General features: G+C 33.8%; 2 protein-coding genes across 2 annotated transcripts in view; both read right to left on the bottom strand.

Annotated features, from left to right (window-relative positions):
* Nucleotides 1–18,253, bottom strand: part of acot7 (acyl-CoA thioesterase 7) — a 51,461-nt gene extending 33,208 nt beyond the window's left edge. Inside the window, 7 exon segments of the mRNA XM_043246225.1 lie at nucleotides 1,188–1,274; nucleotides 1,495–1,509; nucleotides 1,969–2,083; nucleotides 2,394–2,485; nucleotides 12,642–12,798; nucleotides 13,306–13,423; nucleotides 18,007–18,253. Of these exon segments, the coding sequence (XP_043102160.1) occupies nucleotides 1,188–1,274; nucleotides 1,495–1,509; nucleotides 1,969–2,083; nucleotides 2,394–2,485; nucleotides 12,642–12,798; nucleotides 13,306–13,423; nucleotides 18,007–18,053 (631 nt within the window). The 5' untranslated portion in view covers nucleotides 18,054–18,253.
* A 157-nt stretch (nucleotides 18,254–18,410) lies between these two features.
* On the bottom strand, nucleotides 18,411–20,596 carry hes2.2 (hes family bHLH transcription factor 2, tandem duplicate 2). The gene is made up of 3 exons (XM_043246878.1): nucleotides 20,129–20,596; nucleotides 19,939–20,026; nucleotides 18,411–19,833 (listed from the first exon to the last, which is right to left on the bottom strand). Exons 1-3 carry the CDS (start codon nucleotides 20,309–20,311, stop codon nucleotides 19,514–19,516), a joined length of 591 nt encoding a protein of 196 aa, XP_043102813.1. The 5' UTR covers nucleotides 20,312–20,596; the 3' UTR covers nucleotides 18,411–19,513.
* Between the last annotated feature and the right edge of the window lie 505 nt (nucleotides 20,597–21,101).

Genomic DNA, 21,101 nt, shown 5'->3' with positions numbered 1-21,101 from the left:
TTACATACTGTAAAAAAACAATATTGATAGTAAAAAAAATTATCAATCTGAAATCTAAACTTGTAAGATAAAATTGAACCATAGAGATAAGACTAAAATTAACCAAATCTACTTTTATTCGTCTAAACTGACAAAAACAACAAAACATTATGCTATTGTAAGAATAAAACTTAACAGGGTGCGCTTTCTGCTATATTTCTCTGTAAGCAAATTCTATGCATCACAAACTCAGCAAATACTTGACACAGAGACATGAGAAATACGTCCATAGAAAGCTTGAATTGTCTACTTTTGAATGAACAATTTTAAAAAATGAATATTATCTGATTATGTAATCCATAGAAAATAACGCAAGGTACTGTCTTTCCCGTATTTGGGCTCATTAACCTGTAACCTGTGTGCAACCTCTGTAACCTGTGTGCAAACATCCTCAAAAGATAAAAAAAATAAATCAATAAATAAAAATCAAGATCTGCTTTTCATCATTTTTGAAAGAAGACCTGTGAGGAATAAGCCAGAACATACCTCAGAAAAATAGCACGATCATTTCTGCAATTTATTTTTAGCAGTTAATGTAATTTTAAACATAAACATGTATGGAGTTTACTGGTTTTGTTTTTCATCTTGACAAAGTCTAATTTTGTTTATCTTTTCTTAAGCTTTTTTTGTTATTAATATCTTTTGCATTGTGTTTCTATTTGTTAACCAAAAAAGGATATTTTTTTTAAAATAAAATGTTTAAGTATTACAGTTGTTTAATTTAAAGTTATTTGTTTAATTTAATAAAGCGTTAAGGTTTATATGATTTTAGGTAGCCTAATTAGCGTTACCAATAATTAAGTAATTAAATTACTTTACAGACAGATTCATTATTAAGGTCATTTAAAGACAATACTGATGATGTATTTAGTAATTGTAATTAATTACTTTTTGAAAGGAACTTACCCAACAGTGTAGTGTAACCATATTTTCAATATTGGTTTGATGTCTAGGTTTGGTTAGTGTGCTTCAGGCAATGACAACATTTTCAAATGTTTGAAAAAAAGCTAGTTTCTGATGAAAGTAAGCTAATTGTGTTCACAATAAGACGGAAATCCACGAATGTGAGAATCTCTCTGTAAAATGTTCTATCAGACTATTTGAACAGTAATCAAACGTAATAATCATAAAAAAATCTAAAGTATTACCTCCATGTACAAAGCCATGTAGAGTGCAGTCAGATGGGCCTATGAGGTGGATCAGACTCGATTGGCTAAATGCAACAGTGTAGGGCTCTAAGAAAGAAAAGAGACAAGAGAGAAAAACATAACAACAATGCACGTATAGATATCATTTAACCTTAAGATCTGCAAATAAAAGCAAAATTCAGGCTTGTTAACAGAGCAATAAATACATATTTTATTTCTGATACCACACACAAAAGAAATTTTATTCTTCATGTTCCATTATTTCACAATTAACTTCATAGTTCTCCAGAAAATAAATGATACATACCTTTTGTTTGTCTATCTGTGTAGCATCAGAGCAAAATAACAAAATTAAATCAAGGTGAGACTCTGTTCAAACTCTCACAGATGAAAGAAAAAAATCCAACAAGCAGAGCAATCACTAACAAAAATATTACAATTGGCCAAGGAACGACGTTTGTTGGACATTTATTATGGTAATACTACTGTATATTTTTGAATGAAGACTATGGTAGATTTTACAGTACATTACTGTACATTTTACTTCTCAGTACATTTTCAGCACATCATCTGATTTGTACACTAATCCTTCAGAAGTGTGGTATCAAAGAACCATAGTATTACCATCTGATACCATTACTGTACCATGGTATTGCCATGTGTGCACTTTTTGCAAGGTGTATGTATTGACTCTGATGTGTAAGATCCATGCTATGAATAACACATCAAACACATGAGTTCAGTGAGGATAAGCATGTGTAATGACAAAAGGAAGTGTTACCTGGAAGAGAGACAGAAACTATGATCTCGCCATTCCTCTCTTTAGTCTCTATTCGCTCGAATTTCTGGGCTTCATATCTCTTTTTACCTGCTTCCTCTTGTTCTGGGCTAGAATACTGCAAATGTAAAACATGCTTTAGCAAACCACAAGCAACTTGTTTGTAAAAAAGATAAAAGTCAACTAGAGAATTAACTAGAGAGATTGAGAAATGTTGGAAATGACGGACCATACACTGTGTACTCATGCACAGATACATCTAAGTGCATCATCTGGGTATTTAAAGTGCACTTTTTCTTTTTGGAATTTTCTACTACTCACTAATCATATACCATTTTTACCATTAAACCGCATAGAATAGTGCATAAGTACACACTGGGAAACAACTTTTGACATTTAACAAATGGGACATACATATAGACTCTTACCTCAATAGGAGGAACTTCAATGATTTTGGCCACATTGTGAAGGGACAGTGGGACATACCATAGTGTTGCCTTGTTGGTCAATTTTTTGGCACCTACAAAAATACATAACTACTATCAGCATAATCAGAAAGAATGTGAATATCTTTAAATGCAGTGAATTTAATACATTTGCACTAATAAAACAAAACAAAAATTACAGTTGCTGCCTAAGTAATTGTAATGTGTGTTAGATACAAGTGCTTAAAGCACAGAAGCAACTGAGAATTTTTCAAAAAGGTCATTAAAAAAGATACAGCCACAAAAACTGAAAAAGTCCAGGCTTGTATTAGCTGATACCTGGACAAACATGTTACATGTTTTAAACCCAGTTCAAGTCCACCTTTCTGTGGTATCACACATCCACTAGAACAAGACATCAATTTTTAAAGGTTATGGTAACACTTTATTTTAAGGTCTCTTAACTAGTTGCTTCTTAGCATCCATATTATCATTAAAAATATTTGCCATTTAGTACTTAATTAAGCATAATAATGCCTTATTCTATATGACCCCATTCTAAATTCCTAATCCTAACTCCAAACTTAACCAAAATCTTATTATTAAAAAGCAGCAAATTATGAATTTATTAAGGTAAAAGTCATAATTAATAGTGAATAAGTGTTCCCTATTATCGATTAATTCATACATTTGTTCAATATGGGAAAAGACCACGCCTTCTGACAAACTCTTAAGGAAATGTTTCTGGTGTTGTCATGGAGACATCAGCATCTCATAGTGAAGCTGGTTTCCTCTCTGAAAGAAAGTGAGGCTATTTTCGGTAGGCTGTGTTTATTAGACACAAGAGAAATTTCAGAGAGGAAAACAGTGCGCTGGAGCAGAAAAGTACACAATTAATGGCGTCACAAAGAATGGCAAAGCTTGAATTAATGAAACTATCAATGAGTGTAATAATAAGGAAATAAGGCAAATTCAACACAAAATGAGAAAATTCTGTGTTCTAAAATCAAATTTCTTGCGAAATGTGAAGATTTCACATGAATCACAATGACAATTTAGATTACAGGAGAACAGTGTATGTTTTGTATGTATTATATTAGATTTATGGTGACTTTTTATATTACGTTCATATTAAGTAGAACAGCTGAAAGAAGAGGCTCCTACTCATCTCGACCACTGAATTTCCAATTATTTTCTAAATGAGTATTTTTAAATCATTTTATGTGTTAAAATGTTTGATAAGACTCTATTTTAAGGACCAATTCTCACTATGAACTAGATGCTTATTATCATGCATATCGGTAGCATATTAGTTCTTCTAAAGAACATATTAGGATCTTATTCTGCATGACCATTCAGAATCTACCGATAGCTAAACTTAAAAACTACCTTTGTCTTGCTCTGCAAGCTTTCGAAAAAAATGAGCTGCTCAGATTACTCTCCCCGAGATGTTTTGTTATAATATTACTTCCCCTTAAAAGAACAGTTCACCTAAAACTAAAAATTCTGTCATCAATTACTCCCCCTTGTGTCTTTCAAAACCCCCAAGACCTTGTTTATCTCGGAACACAATCAAGATATTTAAAAGCACTATATAAATAAAGTTGATTGATTTATTTTTACAAAAGTCAATCAAAGTTCGTGTGACTCAACCGCTATTTTACAAAGCTACGAGAACGCTTTTTGTGTGAAAAGAAAACAAAAAAATCATCTTTATTCAACAATTCTTCTCCTTCGCATCACCATGGCATTATTATGGCGAGTATAATGAAGCATGCATTGTTTACGTGCAGAGGAACGTGCATGCAAGCGTCATGATACTCTCCATAACAGAGCCCTAGGGTGATGCAAAGGAGAAGAATTGTTGAATAAAATCGCAGTTTTCTTTGCGCACAACGAGTATTCTTGTTTCCACCCACGTCACTGCTGGTTTTCACTTGTGTTTTTTGTAAGCAACAATGGTGTTCCAGTTCTAAAAGCAAGGCAGAAGTTCAAGCAATGCACGCTAACTGTTCTGTCTTTGCCTACACTGACAAGCATGGAATACTAATTAGAGTCCCAGCCTCAGAGAAGGCATTTATTTATTTATTGTATATTACGCTGCTGCCACACTGTAGATACGCAGTATTTTTCCCATCTGTTTACTTTCACAGAAATCTGACTGTGTTTTTGTAGGTAATTGCATGTTTTAACAAAAATGTGTGTATTTGACAGCTTATGCACAATAAGACTCAGAAGAGAGCTTAGTTTAGTCACATGCTGTGACGGCTACTTTCTGTGCACGCTAAGAAAACTCTATATCAGGCATTTAAACTAAAATGGTTAAAAAAATAATAATTTTGGCGAACTAGACATGGTAATCAAAACCAAACAGATGTTTTTTTAGTGCTACCAAATGATTAATCACAAATAACTGCATCCAAAATAAATGTTTTTGTTGACATAAAATATGTATGTGTACCAAGTTTATTCATTGTGTATAAATGTACATTTATATAGTTATATTATTAGATTTCATATTATATATAAATATAATTAATGTATGAAAACAATTTATTTTTCTTAAATGTATAAATGCATTTGTTTGCATTTATATATATATATATATATATATATATATATATATATATATATATATATATATACACACACACACACATAACAAATATACACAGTGCACACGGATATATCATACGAACAAAAACTTGAATTTTGGATGTGATTAATAGCTGTTAATTGGTTACTCTGCCCCAAAATTAATATTTTGAAATGAATCACATACATTTTTAAAGCTTTTTATGTAAGAATACTTTTAGTATGGAAAGAAAACAAAAATAACAGTGCCATTTTGAACAGCATCCAGTGGACATAACGTACACAGTTCTGTGTTAGGCCGCAATGGAAAGATATGCTGTTTGTACAAATCAAAGCATAAATACACATACAAGACGTATCTCAGCATTGCATCAAACACAGAACTGCATACATCATGCTTTCTTGTCATACAAAAAGTATTATAACTGAATATTATTGTTGAACCACTGATGGTAGATGGAGCATACAAATGACATCTTTCATACGTTTCTGCACCCTGACAGTGGCAATTGTTTGGCAGTCAATGGGACAGTCACAAGCCTGCTGATTTTCATCCAAAATATCTACATACATACTGTAAAAAGGAGCATTCTGCATCTCATTTAAACACAGGGAATCCTGATGTTTAACTAAGCATAAAATGTTCAAATAGTAACAATTTTGCATTCTTTTTAAAGCAGAAGCTGTATAGCCTTAGAAAGTTGACGGCACAGATACTGCCCATTTTGATACGCAATTTTGACAGATGTTACAAGGTTGCAATACAGACATCAATATGGCCGATAACCGAGACCTGTTTCTCCTACATTTTATGAACACAAAACAAATAATTTAAGACTGAACTGTACCAATTCAGCAGAAAGAGGAGGATTAATTCTGACAGACTGCATTTGGGAAAAGCATTTGCATTTTACACTCTGTTGAAGTCATCCAGACAAGCTGGTTGCTATGACAACCATGCAGGGATTCTGCCGCTACCATGGCGAGAGAATGGCTTCTCTAATTGGTTTCCACAGCAGCTTGTCTAATGGTTCTACACAGCAGGATATTTACATGTTTTCCACTAGCAAAGACTCACGAGCAAAAAATAGCTCCTGACTGGACACACGACGATATCATATGTATCATTTTCAATTTTTAATAATATTGTGTAACAGTAAATGTATAAAGCAGCATTACTATCAGCCATTCAACAGCTTTAAACTCTTCCTACTCTGAAGTAGACAGAATCTAAAAATGTATCTAATACACAATATACAATCTAAAACTTTAATTACAAAAGTATTGTATATTTTTACCTCATGAGTTTCAAATACTTATGCGAAGGTAAAATCGAGGTCTGTTGTATGACAGAGCAGAAAATAATGTAATATAATTTAATATAATATAATACAGAATGGTATAAATGGTTTTAAAAGAAGTCTCTTCCGCTCACCATGGCTGCATTTATTTGATCCAAAATATATATATATATATATATATATATATATATATATATATATATATATATATATATATATATATATATATATATCGTTAAATATTATTATGGTTTAAAATAACTGTTTTCTGTTTGAATGTAATGTAAGATGTAATTTATTCCTGTGATCAGTATCATTACACCAGTCTTTAGTGTCACATGATCCTTCAGACTGCAAAAGAAACTTCTAATGATTAGCAATGTGTATACATTTTTCAGTAAATAAATCATTTAAGGTAATATAAAGTGATTGGGTTACACCAACAAAGGTATGTTTTAAGGTATAGCTTTTTAAAGAAACTACATCACATTTTCAGTTTTTGCAGTATAGACGTAAATAGTCACACTCTGATCCTATATATATATCAGACCAATTTGTCGCTTAGCAACCAACATCTCTCTAGCTAACAGGTTTTGGAACCATGGTGGTTTTATATGTTGATTTAGTACACTGATAACTCTTTAGTCTAATAACTGCAGTCTTTTTCATTTAATGATTAAAATGTGTAAATACACAGACACTAATACTGTTCTGACTTTAGATGTGAACTATTATAGAGTCTGGGGCATATAATCTAAATGTTTTTTCAGTGACTTACGTCTACCAGAGTAGATTGCTCTTGATTACAATCTCAGATTTTCCATTACTGCCAGCCAAGACTTTAATTACTGGTTTCAATATGAACCCACTGGTCAGATACAGAGAGGAAAGATGTTGCGCAGTACAGCTGTGTACAGAAACATGAGTGATTGCAGGTGTGCTGCACACTTTGTTTAGAAATGGACTTGCCTTTAAAGGCTCTGCCAACCTTTACTCACTCTATGAACTTGTCTTATGTTTAATATAGATTTTAAACTACATGGGGTATACAGGACAGGGGTTTATGTGTATTGTACATTTCATAAAATGTGGTGCACTTGATTTTTTATGGTTTCTTATGCTCATGAAGGATGTATCTTTTGGATCAAATATATAGAAAAATAATTTTGTATATTAGTGTCATTTAAAATAAAAGTTTTACATTTTAATATACTTTAAAATATAATTAATTCCTGTGAAACAAAGCTGAATTTTCAGCATCATTACTCCAGTCTTCAGTGTCATGATCTATCAATTATCAACGCTGGAAATGCAGCTTATTTTTTAGGGACCTATGATATTTTGTTATTTTTAACTTTTTATCCATTCGAGAATTAAAAAAAAAAAAATTATTTAAAAGAAATGTGTAATATTTGTGTAATATTATGTGTAATCTGCACTACTATTCAAATGTTCGAAGTCAGTAAATCTATCCTTTTTTTCTTTTATTAAGAAACAATGAGTTAAACAGACAAAAATTATAGTAAAAAAATGACTTATGTTGTTAGAAAATATTTATATTTTAAATAAATGCTGTTCTTTTTTTTACCTTTAATTCGTTAAAAAAAAAAGTATCACTGGTTCCAAAAAAATATTAAGCAGCACAGTTTTAACGTTAATAATAAATCAGAAGGATTTCTGAAGGATCATGTGAGAATGAAGACTTGTTTAATTTATTTATTGAAACTTTAGATTTATTATTTAAAACAGGAAACCAATTTTTTTATTTCAATTATATTTTACAATAGTAAATTTTTTCTATGTATTTTATATTAAATCGAGAGCCTTGATAAAAATGAAAAGTACATTTTAAATTATATTTTGATAATCTTTTGACATGCTTTAAAGAATTTTTTATGTGTCGACTAACATACAGTCTAGCATATGTTAAGTCCTTCACTGTTGTTAAATTGTATGTAAATATGTATGCATTAATAAAACATATTAAATTGCAGTTGCAAATAATATAATTAGGTGTCTGAAAACATATCAAGTCTAATGTACGTCCTCTTTTAGATGGCTCGGTAAGTGGGTTTAATAGAAAGAGTGCTAGAATGACAGAAAATGCATTCATTCTAATGTGATTTTGCATCTGAATAATGTGTGTGTGTAGATGGCAGCCCTGCCGATGCAATCATCACGGCCCCTGCATTCAGAGGCAGGAGACCCCTGAGGAGTGTGAGCGAGACCAGGCTGACAAGATTGGCCCTGACTGTCTGTGTGTGTGTAACCCAAGAGAAGAGTCATGTGATGGCCTAGCCTGAGTTCACACATGTATATAAACCACCACAAATGCTTCCTTCAAAATTTTGTCAGACCAGAAAACAAAGGTTTATCGAAAGTTCTTTTTTTTTTTTGCCAGAACCTTGCTTCTTTGCTGCATGTTGATGCTAGGTAAAGCTGAAGTCTATGTATCGCATTTGTATGAAAAACAAAAAATATATATTTTGGAAAAAGATATTACCCTGACACCATAATACTGTCCGCATATAATATGGGGATAGTTACTGTCGCTACTATGTCCTTATCATTAACCAGTTTAATGGAGCCAGCCAATAATAGCCCAAAGTGTGTATGAATGAAGGCATTAATAGGCAGTGATTTCTAGACCATGGTTCATTTACTTTCTTGGATGCATGGTTTCATTTACTTCCTGTTTTTGTTTGTACATACATGCAAGTTTGTCATTTTTTGGCACAGCAAAGGTTTTGCTCCGTGTTATGTTTAAACTCTGGAGGAGGACACTGCGTTTGCAGAGTAGACTGCTTTCCTATGCAGGTATCGCTCTGCAACTGCTGCCTGTGTTGGTGACGCGTGACGTTAAGTTAACATGACAGAAGCACATAAAGTCTGCCCCCATTCCGCGCGGTTCCCCGCGGCTCAGCTCGAGCCTTTAAAGGGGCAGCACTGAGACAGCCTGAGACCTCTCGACAGACTTAAAACAGCACAAGGACTGGTTAACATGCAGTGTGTGAGAATTAAACCCCGATGGTGTGGACCGATTCTTACAAAGAATGAATTATGGAAAAAAGGTATTGCTTGTCAAAGAATAATTTTGAAAAAAAGCTTTAATGTAACAGTTGTTTAAGATTGACTATAGCAGTATCACTTGAAGCCTTCTATATAGGTCAATATAATGCTTATTATGCACCTAATAATCAGTTCTTCCACAGATACCAAAATAATACTTTTTCCTAGTATAATGCAGCAAGACACACATTCCAATGTTAAAATACACTATAAAGGTAACTCAACTCCGAGCAGCTTAATCCATCTTCATGAAACAACAAAAAACACAACTCTTCCATCTTCACTCGACCCTCTGATTCTAGCACTCTCTATTATATTTGTATTTTATCTGTTTTCTTTTTATCAAAATACCTATTCTATCTAACCGTTTCAACATACACATACACGCTAGGCTTCTTTTTTCTATATTGAACTGTAAAAAAAAATGTCGAGCCAACTTAAAATGTTAAAAGGCAACCACAGTTTCATCAGATTTCCCAACTTTTTGATTTAAGTTTGTATAACACGGGTTAAGATAACGCCTACAAAAAAAGCTTTTTTTTTCTTGGTTTTGATTGCTTCCATTGTCCTCGTTTGTAAGCTACTTTAGATAAAAACGTCTGCTAATTGACTAAATGTACATGTAAAGGTGCAGCCTTTAATAGGTTAGTAATACAGTGTACTATATAGCTATACTGTATTACAATGTGTAAAAGTATAATACATTAAGGTGTTCTGCATGCATACGGTATACTTATTGATTAAACGGTTTGTGCTATATAGCAAACCCAACTGCTTATATCATCAAAAAATATATTTTTGGCAAGTTATATATTAAAGGTTGAGTGTGCATATGTATGTACTGTATGTATGTATGTAAAGTACATTCTACTTTACCTACGTAGTGACTATTGTACAAGACAATACTATATAGCAAATCTTGAATGTATGATTGGTTATATCCTTATATAACTTTATTATTGCACAGCTTTCTATAAAGTTTGATATATATTATATCCAAATTTATTTAATCACATAAAGGGCAATAAATAAGAATTTACAATACATTTCTATTCCCTTTTACGGACCTGAGCTACACCGACTTTCAACATTTTTTTTTTATTTAAATGTAGCTTAAATAAATTACGTGCCACCAATATATATAAACAAACAAACCAACTTAATAGTCCTAAAAGGCTTCCTGTGTTACAGTATGTTAGCTTGACCAAAGAGTACTTAAGACTTTGTAATTTTGAATAAACTCTTTAAATCCGTGTCTGTGTATATTGCACATATAAAAAAATATAATTAATCTCATATAATATTTTTGATATAATTAATTTTTGTTTTATTTTAAGACAATATTATTTGTTTCTTTTGATGGAGTGAAATATGAGCTCTAATTCATTGCGAGCATTCGAATGTGGCCACTGAACAGTGGAGCGAGTCCAGGGGTGTCTTTCTTTGTAACGACTTCCGCAGTCACTTTCTCCACTACTACTGACTGGGTCCTTCGCCCACGCCGAGCTGGATCGCTTTTTGCCACATGACAACCCTGTTGCTGTGGTAACAACATGTGCCTTGGGGATAGTGCTTTTGTTTTAGCCCCGCTGTTTCGTCTTCTCTTGTACTGATTTGATCCACAATGCCTCAAATAATTAAATCTTAAGAATATCATGTCTGTTTTTTTATGATAAAACACCATATGAGTCTAAAGGTAGAATTGCAATATATTCAGATTAGTATTATTGTGCTATAGCTCCATCTTTAGATAAGATCAGAGACGGGGATAATGCAGCATTTGCTTTTGAAATAATTGTAGGCTAACTCATGAATATGGTAAAGCGCCCAATGTTTTCAGTCAAGTCACCTTTATGTAGTGCTTTATGAGTGCTTCAAATCAGCTTTACAGTATTGAACTGGACAATTATGCAGTAGGGTGTTAGGCCAATTTTGAAATTAAATGATAAATTCTTATTTCTGAAGTTGACGTGAAACAGTAATTGAAGCTCATTTTAATCACAACGACTCCTTAAAAATAAACACTGACCTTTAACCCCAAAAAATGAACACAATGTACACAATGGCATCCATCCACACCTGTTTTAATCAGCTTCAATGGAATCTCAATTATTCATGCAGGTTGATGTCTGATGCAATCTTTTGATGAATTCAGCTCATGTACAATTCATGAAGAAGTTATGATAGAGTTATAATTATGAACAAAATTCTGTTATTATGAATTGCGTTTTGTTTGAGCAGTATGTTTTTTAGGTTTCACATTAGATACATATACACTGTACATATATATAAAATATTTTCATAAGTCCTCAGTGTTTTTCCTAACGACTGAATGAGTAGAGGTGAAGATGTATCATGTCAGGTGGTTTTATGTAAATCATACTGACTACCATTGGACCTCATGGCTCGCCAGTTTTGGTTATACAAATATAGTGAATGAGGCATGAGAGCTGTGGCTGAGGTAAATATTTTTAATGAATAACAACTTTGTGTTGTTACTAAATCCCTAACTTTTAAATATCAATCAATCAATCATTTTTATTTATATAGCGCTTTTAACAACACAGGTTGCATCAAAGCACTGTACAGTATAATGTAGAAGAGTACAAGGGATGTATAATGACGAGAGTGACCAATTTCTTATTAAATGCAGAGACGGTCTCTTTAGTCAATTCGACGTTAAATCACTAGAAGTTAAGTGTCCTCTTAAATACTTACAATGCTTTTAACATATGGACTACTGTAAGGATACTTTTATAGTTTGAGGCAGTACCTAGCAGTGTTATTATAAATGTAAGTGCAGAAATAAGCTACTTAAAATAAAATGTATGAAGATTGCACTTAAGTATACTTCATTTGTATCTTTGTATACATTATCCATCTGCACCTTAGTTTGATTTAACTCACCATTACACAGCTTAAATACAAGCAATACCTTTCTAATTGCATTCAAATTAAAGAATACATCACACAGGCTTAGCTTTTAAAATAAGGTGTTTTAAGATTGAACTTAAGTGTACAAGTAGCTGTGTACCAGACGTATGCGTAACAGTAGCCTCCTATTACATCAACATAATATCACAACCTCACAAACAGGCTGTTGTATAATTTAGTTACATGGTAAGTACATTTTGTTTCAAGTAAGTACAATAGCTACTACTTAATTAGTAATCACTCTGTATTATGACACCTTAAAATGGGCAGGTTAAGGTTAGTAATAGGTCTAACCCTAACCTAACTGTTACAAAAAGCTGCAGCACTAACTTAAAAAACAAATTTCACTGACCTGTGACTATGTTCTCTGAGAGAACATTAACCTGCACCTCCACCGAGTGTTTGGAGGTGTAGGTAATCTCAGCACTGACGTGGGCTACTTCACCGATGAACACTGGGTGCAGGAAGTCTGTGCGCTCCACCCGAGCCAGAGCAGCTACACAGCGGTCCTGCATGCCAAAAAAAAATTAGATTTAATTTTACTTTATGCATTACTAGTATACCAAGATACTACAGCAGCTGCATATACATTTGTACTGCATCTGTACATTGTGCTACATTTACGATTTTGCAGAGCCCTCTACTGGCTACAACAGCCAAAACATGTATTTTATACATAATATATATTTTAGTATTTTTATACTAATGTGACATAAATACTGTATAGTAATATATAATTTTTTCACATTACAGTAATGAGAGTGATATTGTTTTGAATGAATGTAATAAGAACCTGTGGTAAAAAAAAAAAAATGGTTAAAAAAAACTTAAAAAAAACAACTTAAGGTTTAGCAGTAAAATATAACAGTTCTGTTTTTCCAATTTCATCTATCACTTATCAAATCATGATAATGAATGTTCAGTTATATCTGTTAATGTGTCCTAGAAAACACCTTTAACTTCATAATTAAAAATGATGGTGGTTCCGGCATTGAAAGCCTTGGACTAAAACTCACCCCAGTCTGAGTATTGCAATGGCGTGTGCCAATGATGCATCCCGCTTCCTCAATCATCTTTAGGATAGTCCCACCATGAACATTGCCAACAATGTTGGCATCATCAGGACGCATTATCCTGAAATATTAAAGAAAAACAACTTTTCATATAATCTCTTATTGTATTCATAAATGTTATATTTATAACCATGTTCCGTATTAGCCATAAAAATCAACATGTTGTATATTTTAAATCATTAATTATATGTTTTTAACTTGTCTTTCTCACCTATGTTAAACAACTAAAAAAAATCATGTTCACAAATTTATTAAACTATATAGGTCCCACTTCATATTAGGTGGCCTTAACTACTAGGTAGTCACATTTAAATTGATACAATGCAAACAAAATATTTTTACATTGTACTTCTATTACTTGCGTGTTTACATTTCTGTAAGTACATTTGTAATTTAACTTTACACCGTAACCCACTCTTAAACCTAACCAGTCTGTTACAAATGGGACTAAAACATGCAGATGCATTCGCTAGGATTTATTCAGACATGAGGCAGGGGTGCACAAACAAATGGACGGTCTATGATTGGTGGAGGGCCCGCTGAGGAAGTTTGTGAGGACCTGTTACAATATAATTATATGTTTAAACAACTGAGTATTAATTAACTACATGCTACATACATAGCTAGAGTTAAGATTAGGGATTGGGTTATGTAGGGTTACTTGCATGTAATTATGCACATATTTATTGTTATTATAATAGGGAGTACATATCATGCATAACAAAGGCATCATCAAATAGTCATTAGCATTATTTATATTGACTTTTAAATACGAATTAATTATAGAGATTTTGGTTCCATGTTGTATGCAAAAGAAGGAGGACTTTTTACTAATAAAACCAAGAGATTTGTTTTTCTCACTTTTTTAAAATAAAACAGTTTTGAGGCTTAAATAGAGGAACTGAATACAACAACAAAAAATTTACTAAAACTGTTTATTTTAGAAGAATTATCTCGATTTTGCAGTTTTATTTTAGAGGAGATTGTTAGATCTCAGCATGCCTTGCATATGGCTGGATATGGAGAGTTCATTTTGAAATTAAATGCTATTTTATGTTTTTGAATGAAGGTAAATATCTATTGCTGTTCAGATGTGTTTGACATTTGAAACAGTTTCTGGTATGTTTCCACTGCGCAGTGCAATAGAGCGCAGAAGAGCAGAGAACATTTCACTTAATATATTAAATACATTGTGCCATAAATTAATACTCAATTAATTAACATAAATTATTCGGGTAGATTCCTTAAAAAAAACTACTCAAAAATATTATGTTAATTATTGTTTTCTTTTTTTTTTTGAAAGTATAACATCTATAAATAACACACAATGATGACATTCCAATTTTTACAGTGTTGCAAGAGACTGGAATTTTTTGCTGTTTGACTCAGCTTTTCTGTCTAATGGTATCATAAATGAAAACAACAACAAATAGACATGTTGACACAAAATCAGTTAACACAGACATGAATACATACATAACCAGTTGGGTGAGAATTTCTGAACAGCCAAATCATAACAAACATCTCCTAAAACCACCATGACAAACAACAAGCTACTTCATTTCACTTAATAATTATACGTGGGATGCACATGTACGAATGAAAATATTAAATGTGTCAATCTAAAAGAGTAAGACATGTTTTCGTTAGACAACTCTACCTGCTGAGCACATAATGAGACACCATAACTTCTTAAAAGTTAGACGACAGAGACTTGAGAAGTTCCCAACAGTGAGCGTATCCGCGACAGTGACAGTCTTTCATTCATTTCCTCCATCCACACATCGCTTATGACATCATCCTCTAGTGAGTGATTCATAGACTCCACCTACTTTCATTCAAATTTAGTAGGTTTTCAGTCAACTCACAGAGCTAGCAATGACTGTATATCTGAATATGTAAGGCTCTAGTTCACCAGTTCACAAAAATGAGCAAAACTACGGTCTGAAACCTATTACCCAGATGTGTACAACTTTTAGAAAGCAGTTAAAATTCTGTAACTAGAAAATAAAGTCACGATTCAAAGAAGAAAACCACAATCTGGCTTCAATTTCTTTAGGTAAAATTAATTTTGACTTTGGGGTTAGATGAAGGCTATCCCAATATATTCTTGACATGTAACAAGATATTCACTCCACAGCAGAACAGACATGGAACACAAAAGACCAAAGACAAAAGAGTGCTAAAAAGATTACTGTCAGATTTCTGTTGTCTGATTGCGTCAAACCATTTATTATCAGGAGATGAAAATGAGATCTCTCTGCCTTCCTTTTTCATTACACTAACATTTACCTTTTAATGCATTTCCACGTAGTACTGATGGTGGATAGGACTTTGCATTTTTGAATGTTGTGAAGTTCTTGTATGAATGTCATGAATGAAAAGTTCCTAGGCATCAGAATGAATTATTCTTCATGCTGTGTCTCTATGGCTTGCTTAAAAAAAGCCATAAAAGTTTTTTGCATTCAGTTTTTACTTTAGTTAACTAAATACTATATATATATATATATATATATATATATATATATATATATATATATATATATATATATATACACACATTATATATTTACAGTAATATAATTTATAGAATACATGAAATAATTATGAAATAATTTGATTAAAAAATACATGCAACAACAATCCTACCTGAGAATATGAGGATGATGATGAATACATCTGACCTTTCTCAGAAACAAAACGCCAGTCTCAATAAAACAATGTAGCATATTGCCCTCTTTGCAACAAGATGGTAACAAAGTGACCCGATCTGGTAAGCACCGACAAAATGGATCTCACCCCATAAGTGATTCACCCTGGCTGCCAAGTAACCAAGCAAATTTGGTTACCTTCTGAGTAAATTTGGTATCTGCGCAACAATAGCATGTGAATAAAATGTGTGTGGTTACACTAACTGTGCACTGGCCCCACTTGATGTTAAGTATATTGAGGGAAAATACAATACTGGAATATAAATCCCACACACAATGATGAGATTTTATTACGTAAGCAAATAGTATTATTGTTTATAGATGAAAATGTGTTTTCTTAACAACACAATAAAAAAAACTAGTTAAGACTGAAATTATAGAAACATTCAGAGGAAAATGCGGTAATGCACCAGTATGCTGAAATATTAATTTCTGTGTACAAACCAGGAAAAACAGAAAAGCTCCCTAAAATGTTTTTTTTTTCTTTTATTTAAGAGAAAGGGGTGAAAGTTTTATAATGAAGCATGTTCTTGCCATTGTGGCAATACAAAAACTATTATTTTTTAACTACTGAGGGGTCAAAAATTGGGAAGAGGGATCCGTTACGTTCATAATCCAAGAGTGCTAATGTACTCCTAAAAGACTCTTGAGTCGAAAGGCTATTTTAAACGAGTAAACACATAAAAAAAGGAGCTGTGATAGATTTTGTGATTTAAAAGAGCTGACGGTTTACAAGAATGCAACCAAACTAGTCGGTGGTGGTGTCATGAAACGTTAAAAACGCCTACTGATACAATTAAACACATTGGTCTAGTTTAAATCTCTGTATTATGTAAAACGTACTAATTAAATGAGTATTAAAGACTCTCGTTGTTATTGTCCATACCTATGCTAAAAACACAAAGTTGGTGTTGTCACGTGATACCTTGTATATTTTCTCAGCGCTGATCAAGATGGACCAATCACAGTCACTTGGTATTAGTAGCAGACCACGTTACGTTGCAGAGATTACCACAGTTGATTTTCATTTGTAAATCAGGTTCCAGTCACCGGATTAAATTTAATTAAACGATTTTTTTTAGCATCAGAATGTTTCCATCTGATTAAAAAGGGCCGAAGAACAGACCTCGACGTAGTACTCCGCATTCTGGCCCCCCAGTTCTGTTTCCACAGATGGTGGAGGAGCTGGTTCTGCCTCAGCGCCGTCATAAACTTTTTACATGTAAGTTAGATCTGCAGATTTACGCAAGATCAACGACAACAAACACAGACAAAATTCTCAGGAAATGTGCACGTGGTTAACTTGATGGCGTCATTTGAGCGTATGCAGTCTTTGCCACTTACAGGCGCAAGAGGGCAGTCGCTTAAACACTGAAAGACAAGAGCATTCTGCTTTAGCCTGGCTGTTTTAACGTTTAATCCCGAAACAAAGCGATTAACAAATGAGCGCTAAAATTAATGCCAAGAACAACACGCAGGATATATATATCTCCGTTTAATTTTCTCTTTACTCTTTTTTTTCCCACCCCGTTATTACAGGATATGTTTCTCTAAGCTATTATGATTTCCTAATGTAATTTACGCTATTTATGCCTTAAATGCATAATTTCTGCCCTGACGTCCTGTATAACCTTGCGTTCCTGTCAATGCTCTGCATCAGCATCACTGTTGAGGTCATCACATACGACACACGATGAGACCGAGTGTGAAAAAATGCACCAGCATCCCGACCTCCGTTTAAGCTACTCGAAATGAACAAAAGTAACATCACCTTGCGTTTCGCTCTTTGTGAAACGCATTAGCGATGTCCGGGAAGGATCTTTTTCTATTTGTGGAGCAGGCGTCGGATTATAGGGCCGCTTCATATCGGACGTAAAAAGGAGATCCATGCATTGAAACATTAAAAGGTTAGCGCTACACGAGAGAGTCTTACCTGCATATCTGGATGGATGGTGTCGCTTGTGCATTAGAAAAAGACATCGCGATCTTGCGTCGAGGCTCGTCTTTAACCCCGTATCCGCGTGTCGTAATGAAACGGACTGAGTCAGGCGGAGCTGCAGGTTTGAAGGGTAAATCGATTGGCTAGACTACTTTCAGTATTGTGGTAAAATACGTTGTGACAATCATACTCCGATTCTGCTTTCGAGCATTGAAGAAAAAGGCGCGAGTCGGTCATCGATTCATATAAGCGGTGTAGTTACTCGACTTCCGTTTATTAACAGAAGTAGCTTACACACATGACGATAGCCATAAACTCACCCTTCACCGTATTTCTGTAAAACAAAGAAACGTTTTTATTTCAAAATAAAACCACAAAAGCCGTTTTTGGTTTGTATGCTTTAATCGTTAGGTTTACCAGCATGTTAATCAATTGCTTACAAATTATCTAAACATTTCACTCGTTCAGTTCGCTCAGTAACCAAACCGCCGAAAGGTGGCAGTAGAGACCAGGTTTTCATGCAAGCGTACACCTTTAACATGAATAAAGAAGACGCCGTCAGTTATTATGTTTGCGTTTATTTATGTGGCAGATGCTTTTCCCCAACGTGACGCTGCATTATGCAATGTATAGGCCTACTAAAAAACATGGTCACTACAGTTATACCATTGCAACCACAAATTAATCATGGTTTTGCTACATTAACCATAGTTTAACCATTGTATTTATAGTTAAGTTGTGGTTATACAAATGGTAATAAATACGCCAAAAAAACATGGCTGCCACACTTTTACTACGATAAACCTATGGTTAATTCTCGTAAGTGAATTGTGGTTATAGGGCTACGCTTATAGAGCATCACCACACCAACACACATCTGTTTTCGTTTGCGCGCCAATCCACGTAATTGTTATATGACAACGAGTTTCTCCATTGTGTCTATTATTTTCATTTGATCAGAGAGAATAATTCAAGGAAAACAGATGGGTAGCCTACAACTTTTATTATAAAAAAGTAGCATAACACACAAGTGCATCAACATAAATGTAGCACAACACATAAATGTATAAACAGGGAAATAAATAGCACATCTCCTAAAATAGAGATTTCGGTGAACAACAACACGGAGTGCTTACATTTAACAATCTGCACCAACCCATAATACTAAAGTATGAAGTGCAAATATCTTACAATTAACAACCCTTTGGGTTTTACTTAGGCGTTTTCAAGAGCCACCGACGATTTTTCCCGCAGAAGGGCATAAATCTAACCACGTTATATACAGGTCACGCGCAGGATCTTTATGAAAACTAAACGATTCAAACGGGTCTGTTCCATTACTATACACTGGACTGGAAAACCAAGTATACAATACTCATATTCGATTCGATGAGACGTATTCATCAAATTAAAAACATTACAAGAGAATAACGGTTTGCAAATATATACATTTCTTAAAGGCTTGAATGAAAGGATCATAATAGCAGACTGGACGGTAGATCTACCAAGGCCTCCAGACTTTGGAATCGGCGATCAGTGGCACAGGCTTAGGTCGACCGGCAATCGCAACCTTGCATTTTTCCGGGGTTACGGTTTTTGAGCTGCTAGATTTTAAATTGAGGAGTTTTTGTTGAATTTGTGTCATCATTTTGGAGCTCTGTGCACAGCAGTTCTGGCAGGCTGGGGTCTTGAGCGTCACTGAATGCTGGATGAAGTCGTTGACGCGATGGCGGGTTTCTGCGTCGAGTCCGGTTTGCGGTAGGCGCGCTGAAACGCGCTGGAGGCAAGCCGTGTATCCATCTTTTAAGCTATCGACGCTATCTGTAAACGGAAATGTTTTTATCGTTTAGTTTGTTTCGAAGCCATGTCACATCAGACGACCATAATATGAACAAATGGAAAAAAAGATATCCGAAGAATACTGACCTTTAGATGGAGCGGATTGAATATCAGTCAGGAATTTGACCGTCATCTCCAAAATATCAGCTTTCTCCAGTTTAGAGTAACGGCAATTCTGAAATTAAAAACAGTCAAAGGTAAGAACAAACGTAAAACACATGAGCGCTTCTTACAAGACTATCCAAAACAGCGTGTTTATTCTACGAAAATAACTTACGTCTTTGCCTGTGAGAGGGAGAATGAGCGCTTTTAATCGGTTGAGACTCTCGTTGATGCGCGCTCGCCGTTTCTTTTCCAGTAATGGCTTTAGAGTTCTTCTCAGTTCGTTTGCTTCTTTTCTCATGGCCACGGTGCGGGGCGCATAAGTCAGAGCAGTTACAGCAGTGGCGTTAGGAGCCATGTTGAGCTTGGTGTGAGTAGAGGTCGTCTGTACAGGACCGAGGTTCCGCGCGGGGTTTATATCCCTGTCTGGAGCGTCATGGAAACGCCCCCAAGCCTCAAACAACTCCTCTTGTCAAATAACTTTAGACTGAAGAACAAAAGGACGCGTCTGTAGCGTGTATAAATTATACCCCTCACTATTTTTTTTTTTTTAAATAATCCAACATGTAGATTTATGTTTTACAATATGTTTTATTTTTTGCTCATTCCTAATGTTTAGAGAAATATGGTCATGCACTACTATATCAATTTATAATGTTTTACACTACTATATATATATATATATATATATATATATATATATATATATATATATATATATATATATATATATATATATATATATAATTTTACTGATTTGGCCAAATTTAACACACAATGCATATAATACATCTCCTTTTCACCACTGAACACAGAAGAAAAAAAACATGAAAACTGTTGGAACAATTTTGTATCTATTATTTAACGTTACACTATAACGTCAATACTTTACTATTATTCTTTCAAATAAACGCTGGAGAAGAAAGCACGTTAATGAAAAGAAGAGGGATGCTGGTGACGCATTACGGAGACGGGATTGGGATCCAGTTTAGGGCGGGATAAGCATTCATAATTTAAATTAAACAGACAGATTCCCAAGCCACGCCGTTTTAACGTAACATCTGTCTGTAAATTGTGATAAACAATAGTTTTTTTTCTCTCTCTCCCTCTCTTTCTCTGTTATGACGAGGGTTTTACACCTGTACCGC

The sequence above is a fragment of the Puntigrus tetrazona genome, chromosome 8, assembly GCF_018831695.1.
Source record: "Puntigrus tetrazona isolate hp1 chromosome 8, ASM1883169v1, whole genome shotgun sequence".
NCBI classification, from domain to species: Eukaryota; Metazoa; Chordata; class Actinopteri; order Cypriniformes; family Cyprinidae; genus Puntigrus; species Puntigrus tetrazona.
The sequence above is the reverse complement of the archived record's forward strand: the minus strand, read 5'-3'. Positions and strand labels throughout refer to the sequence as shown.

Coding starts and splice junctions, on each gene's coding strand:
- hes2.2 (XM_043246878.1), bottom strand. CDS start 20,311: ATGGCTCCTAACGCCACTGCTGTAACTGCTCTGACTTATGCGCCCCGC. Junction 20,027..20,128: donor TCCCTCTCACAGGCAAAGAC/GTAAGTTATTTT, acceptor TTTTAATTTCAG/AATTGCCGTTACTCTAAACT. Junction 19,834..19,938: donor TCAATCCGCTCCATCTAAAG/GTCAGTATTCTT, acceptor TTCCGTTTACAG/ATAGCGTCGATAGCTTAAAA.